This window comes from Egretta garzetta, unplaced genomic scaffold (genome assembly GCF_000687185.1).
Source record: "Egretta garzetta isolate BGI_Z169 unplaced genomic scaffold, ASM68718v1 scaffold636, whole genome shotgun sequence".
In the NCBI taxonomy this organism is placed as follows: Eukaryota; Metazoa; Chordata; class Aves; order Pelecaniformes; family Ardeidae; genus Egretta; species Egretta garzetta.
The window spans coordinates 62,085-68,587 of NW_009260012.1; the positions used below are offsets into that span (position 1 = coordinate 62,085).

General features: G+C 51.1%; 1 protein-coding gene across 1 annotated transcript in view; it reads right to left on the reverse strand.

Annotated features, from left to right (window-relative positions):
- Window positions 1–5,974, reverse strand: part of DENND6B (DENN domain containing 6B) — a 20,213-nt gene extending 14,239 nt beyond the window's left edge. Inside the window, exons 1-5 of the mRNA XM_035896078.1 lie at window positions 5,933–5,974; window positions 5,013–5,099; window positions 4,875–4,917; window positions 3,422–3,534; window positions 928–1,008 (exon numbers count right to left, since the gene is read on the reverse strand). Coding sequence (XP_035751971.1) covers window positions 928–1,008; window positions 3,422–3,534; window positions 4,875–4,917; window positions 5,013–5,099; window positions 5,933–5,974 — 366 coding nt within the window. The remainder of the gene's footprint in view (window positions 1–927; window positions 1,009–3,421; window positions 3,535–4,874; window positions 4,918–5,012; window positions 5,100–5,932) is intronic.
- Between the last annotated feature and the right edge of the window lie 529 nt (window positions 5,975–6,503).

Genomic DNA, 6,503 nt, shown 5'->3' on the forward strand with positions numbered 1-6,503 from the left:
TCCCTGCCCTGCTCCTGCTGGCCACACCACTCCTCATACAAGCCAGGATGCCGCTGGCCCTCTTGGCCACCTGGGCACCCTGCTGGCTCCTATCCAGCCCCCTCTCCACCAACCCCCCCAGGGCCTTTTCCGCCGGGCAGCTTTCCAGCCCCTCTGCCCCACGCCTGGGGTGCTGCCTGGGGTTGTGGTGACCCCAGGGCAGGACCCGGCCCTTGGCCTTTGTTTGAGAGGACGGCGCTTTACCTTTTGATGTGAAAAAGCACTACTGAAAGAGTAATTCCATGGAGAAAAACAGATCTTAGGATCAAAGTAAAATATTTTCCTTCTCTAGAAGCCATCTGAAACGTCACTCTCTTTCAGGTGGTGACTGTAACTCTCTGAATAATACCAAGCACTTTGCATATTTATGCTGAAATAAACATGCAGCTTATATTATTTTTTCCAGCGTCAAAGGAACTTGTGATAAGAGAGAAGGTTGGTGAGGTACCAGCAGTGCCACTGCTGCTGGCTAGAAGCAATCAGCCCAGCAGGAAACGCATTCCCAGATGGCTACCAGGAAGAGGAACGATTAAAGTGCTGCTAAGAGTAGGATTCAGGTCTAACTAGCGCGGACTGCGATAGCGAAGCACATCCTCTTGCTGCCTGTGACACTGGAGTACATAGAGAGCCAATGTTGGAGCCCTTCGGGATCTCATGATTCAGCCAGCAGGTCACTGCTCATGTGATTAACGCACCATGGCAACCGCATCCAGGTTTGTTTGGAATTACACTTTCCTCCTATTCCCGTTCTCCCTGACCTTTGCTGTTTCCTGCAGAAACAGCGTGGGTGTCACGTAGGAAGTGGTGCTATTTTACAGCTATGGAGAGGTGCCTTTTTACAGCTACGTACCAGTGGAGAGTAGCAAGCTATCTGGTTTCAGTACTCACCTTCTGAAAATAACCCCTCTTCATGGAGCTGTCCTTGACTTGCCTGAAGTACACGTAACCGAAGTAATGAGCTGACTCCCGCTGCAAGAGAGACCAACAGCGCTGTTATTGAGAAACCGGTTACTGCTATCGCCCAACGCCTTCCAGGCCCTGACCAAAGAACACACCTCGCTCCTGCTAGGAGACGATCGCAGCACTCCCTCCTATTTACCCCAGTTATCCATGCTCGGCTGCCAGGCAGAGTTTACCGAAGGGAAGGTAGAGAGGAGGCCCAAACTATATTCACAAAAAATAACAGCCTCCAGGTAGCACCTTTCACTAGCCCCTTCCTGCAGCACCTTCCGGGCCATCACCTAAAGGGTTAATTGAGGTTTCCACTAATAGAACCAGCGGAGCCAACCCACTGAGCTCATCCCAGCTGCCACTGATGTGCTCTGACTGTCTTTGCCAGCTAGAAGATAATGTGTTGTTGAGGAAGGAATACGTCATCTTCTGGGAGGAGGAAACGTCCTCTACATCATCTTCTTCAGCGGAAGTGTCCTCTGCATCATCTTCTTCAGCGGAAATGTCCTCTACATCATCTTCTTCAGAGGAAACGTCCTCTACATCATCTTCTGGGAGGAGGAAACGTCCTCTACACCATCTTCTTCAGAGGAAACGTCCTCTACATCATCTTCTGGGAGGAGGAAACGTCCTCTACACCATCTTCTTCAGAGGAAACGTCCTCTATACCATCTTCTTCAGAGGAAAAGTCCTCACTGTACCCATTGCATTCCTCTTTAGTCAGGCATTTAAGGCAGTACTGGCCAAACTTTGCTCAGGATGAAGCACGAAGCTGGATGATGCTTCCTTCGAGGCATCCATGAAAATGAACAGATGTAATACAAATTGCCAGGGACCATCTCAAACATGCTATGCCTTCTACATTCCCACAGACATCGAGGAGGAAGGACAGTTATCAGTTATCCTTAATATCATTTTTGAAGCCTGACAGGGCCCACGGTTTAAGGCACCTTTCTCTTCCCAAACCCAATATTTCAGCAGTTTTACTTCCCTTACTTCCACAAAGCAAGGTGAAGCTGTGAGGCGGTGTCCGACTGCTACAAAGCTGTAACGATGCATGCAAGCTGAAAAATCTCTAGACCAGAATTGAGGAAAAGAAATCCTCCTACTCCCTTCTCAGACTGGCAATCCATTGCTGGACTGCACATCGCAAAAGTGCATCACAAAAAGATTGCAGAAGTGTTAAAAAGGCACATGCACAGGAAGCATCATCTCAAATGAGAAAGCAGAAGAGGACAAGTTGATCTGATGGCCATCTGCTCAATTAAAAGAAGCAGCAGCAGAACATCCCTTCTCTGCAGGAAATGGACAGACAGTTCACCAATGGAAAAACCCAGACTCACAGACCCTCCCGATGTCAGCGCTTGGGCATGGTTAAACCAGCCCGCATACAGCAAGCCAAAGTGTGCATCTGTGGCATGCTAATTCATAGAATCATGGAATGGTTTGGGTGGGAAGGGACCCCCAGAGGTCACCCAGCCCAACCCCCCTGCAGGACCAGGGACACCTTGAACCACATCAGGTTGCTCACAGCCCCGGCCAACCTGGCCTGGAATGGTCCCAGGGATGGGGCCTCCACCCCCTCTCGGGGCAACCCCTGCCAGGGTTTCACCACCCTCACTGGAAAGAAGTTCTGCCTTAGATCCAGCCTAAACCTCCCCTGCTTCAGTTTAAAGCCATCCCCCCTTATCCTGTCCCAGCTGGCCCTACTAAAAAGCTTGTCCCCCCCGGGCATAATCCCCTCCCTCGATGCTGGCCACCCTTCTCCTGATGCAGCCCAGGGTAGGGTTGGCTTCTGGGCTGCCAGCGCCCATGGCCGGCTCATGGCCAGCTTTTCATCCACCAGCACCCCCAAGTCCCTCTGGGCAGGGCTGCTCTCCATCCTCGCTTCCCCCAGCCTGTATTGACCCAGGGTCAGGACCTTGCACTTGGCCTTGTTGAACCTCATAAGGTTCATATGACCCCACCTCTCCAGCTTGTCCAGGTTATTCCAGATGTTTTTATAAATGCAATAAATGAAAAGAACTGCCATCCCTCAGCACAAGAGGCAAACATCTCATTTACCACAGACGAGGATCTCCTTGTCTTGCCCCATGGTAACATGCGCAGGTAGACATGCACTCTGTTGGATGTCACCTGTGGGCCAGCGTTTATCTTTTCGCTGTAGCTAGACATGACCATCGCTCTAATCTGGGGTCCCTGATTCAGTTCCACCTCTCAGAGTAGCTGGGATTCTCAACATGGCCCTCTGTGAGTATTAATGTGGAAGTAAGTCCCTGTGCCGAAAGCCTTCTCCTTTTCTGACTATTCCCGTGGCCAGAGGAGGAGCACTTTATGCACAGAAATCAAATCAAAAGCATATTTGGCTTTCACCCCAATAACACTACAGTTGGCTTAGCAGGAGTAAGTAGTGCGCTGAAATAGCACTGACCTGCAGCGTCAGGGGTGCTTCTCTGTTGTACTCGCCATCGTCCTCGTAATGCGCGGTCCTCTGCCCCCCAGACTGACGAAGGCGGAAGCTAAACTGGGTATCCCCCAGGCCACCTGAGATACAGAAGATCACAAACGCTCAGGAAGAAGTAACAGGAAAGAGGAAGCTGGAAATTGCTTAAATCTGAAATGCTGACAAAACCAGGGATGCTGATTTACAAGGAACTCCAAACCTGAAAACGAAGTGGAGAGTAACGGCATAAAGAAACCCCAAAATTCCAGTGCAAGACAAGGACGGATACGTAGCCAAAGACAAGAACTGGTATCGTTAAGCTAAACCTTGCCAGGCCATTGCTGGGAAACTTAAAGGCATTGGCCAGTATCGTCTATCCTGAGTAGCTGCAGCCACCACTTCCCACCCGCCCTACCAAAAAACCGACAGACAGCCTTAATCCAAGACCACAAACACTGATTCTAAGGACAATCCCCTGCACAACGGTTCTAGCAAATGAGCCAGCCAAGCACCACAGCCGGCACTGCCCAGGTCAGGCTGTACTGCTCGCCCCCCACCAAGCACACTTTGTACGGCAGGGAAAAAAGCAGCACGAAGTCCTCCAGAGGCTTCATCAGCTGGGTGGGCAGAAGGGCTGGGGCCGACTGCGTACGAAGAGGTCAGTTGTGAGGAAAGAGTTAAACACGCTAAGCTTGCTCAACAAAACCCAGTGCTAAACTAAGGCCTGCAAGGGGGCAGGAGGACACTCTCCCTTCCCACAGTTTGCAGATGCCACGCTCCGAAGAGTCGCGCGTGTTGTGAAGATATTACTGTTAGTAAATAATCTACTTCAGTAACAGGGCCATTTAGCCCAAGCGTTCACTAAGCTCTGAGAAACTGTTGAAAGAAGATCCTTAAAAACATTTAAAACAAGCGAGGCAAAGCTGTAGAAAACTAAGAGTCAGGAATGAGTCTTAAAGAAACGGGTACTGGGACGAATTACCATGCTCATTTCTTATTGCCACCTTCCTGACTTGGACATAGAAGCGTCAGGAATACCTCTGCTGCGAAGGCATCCTCTCCCCACCTATTTCTCTTCACTCACAAACACAGAAATGCTGACAGTCGAGAGCTGCAAACGCCAGGGAACCTACGCTTGGTGACCTTTTAAAATGTTTTATTGAGGGGGTGAAGCATGACTGCGCAAGCTTATCAAGAAATTGTCCTGTCACCCACTAGATCGCGGATTCTATATGCGGAGAGCAATCCAAATGACAAGAAGCCTCTTTGTGCAGACCTAAGGGCTGGGTGCTCCTTGCTGTCACGGTTCTGGAAGATACAGCCCGTCGGCCGCTGCTGCGTGAGAGGCAATGACTCACTCCTTCCATCGCGAACCCGGTTCTTTCGTAACGGCCACGCGCCACCCCGCAGGCTGCCGGCAAGGCCAACAGATGCCACCTACCTGAGTAGGAGTCTGGGAAGGACAAGTAGCAGATATTGGTTTTCTGCAACAAACAAAAGCACACAGTAAGAAAACCTCCATCACCGCCGCTCAGTATCTTTAAAACCAGGAAAAACAGAGAAAAAGAATAGTTGTTACCTCCTTCTCTGTTAGTCTGAAGTCATAGGGATACACCAACTGCAAAAGAGACAAGCGCCAGTGAGTCAACCGCCCCGTCCCCCCCGACTACACAGATCTATAACCATTGCTCCAGACAGCAAGTGCTGCCTTTTTCCCCAGGTGACCTATCCTCCGGGAAGGTACACCCCCCCACCGTGATACCCAACCGTCAGCAGCCCCCTGCACTGAACTTGTCGCAGAATCTGCATTTATTCTAGCAGATTTGGAGACCGACCCAATAGCTTGTGTTGCACGTGGGTTCCCGGTGGACAAACAGCACCGCCACCCAGCTGTACAAATATCTCAAGGGTGGGGGTCACGAGGACGGAGCCAGACTCTTCCCAGTGGTGCCCAGCGCCAGGACAAGGGGCCATGGGCACAACCTGAAGCAGAAGAGGTTCCAGTTGAACGGGAGGAAGAACTTGTTGACTGTGAGGGTGCCCGAGCCCTGGCCCAGGCTGCCCAGGGGGCTGTGGAGTCTCCTTCTCTGGAGATCTTCAACCCCCGCCTGGCCGCTGTCCTGTGCCCCCTGCTCTGGGTGAGCCTGCTTGGGCAGGGGGGTGGCACTGGGGGAGCTCTGGGGGGCCCTGCCAACCCCTGCCAGGCTGGGATTCTGGGATTCTCTGGACAGACTACTGATGTGCAAACTTCTGGTTTCTCTAAAGCAGGTGGGAGAGGACTGCTCCAATGCTGCTGAAATTCTGTTAACGTACCCTTACTCTCCAAGCCTGGAAAGCGTTCATATCCAATTTTCCACCTAAATACAAGTTTACAAATTGCCCCAAATAATGTCCTAGGTAGAAAGTTTTGGACTTTGCATATTCCTAATTGCTCTTTGGAGGAGGGTCACTTTTTATTTTGATTTTTAAAATCTTGCTGAAAAGCCCCTTACAACTCACTAAAGCCACCAGATATTCTGAAGGGGTGAGGAAGGCTGGCATCACGGGATGGTAAAAACAGGTTTCACAGCGATGATGTGAGAAGACAGTAAGGACAGACCAAGAATGGCTTTAAAAATGGAGCTGTGCATAGGTGTGATGAGGTAGGGAAAAAAGAGCCAGTGGGGGATGGCATGGAGAGTGTTAACAGCGGTGGCAGGGGAAACAACCTGTGCAGCAGCATCCTGCAGCGCTCCGGGCAGGGCGAGATTGCTGGGCAGGGCGAGATCGCTGCCCTCCAGGGCAGAGGAAAGGATGTAGCAGCAATCAGGGCTGAGACAGTGCTAGTCTGGACAAAGGCTCTAGCTGTATGAGATTAGAAAACAACATATCCTACACTAAACAACACCAAGTGTGGAGTTAGCCCCCGACCTGGGTGTATAACCTGGCCTCCAGGGTGAGACCGCTTATTTCATGGTCCTGCGTGACCGAGCAGCTGAAGACGCTGTCCACAGCCACCAAAAGGCAGAAAGCGGGCAGCAGCAGAAGTCTGAGAGGATTCTGAGCTCTGGTTTGGCCTCCCTGACTTGAT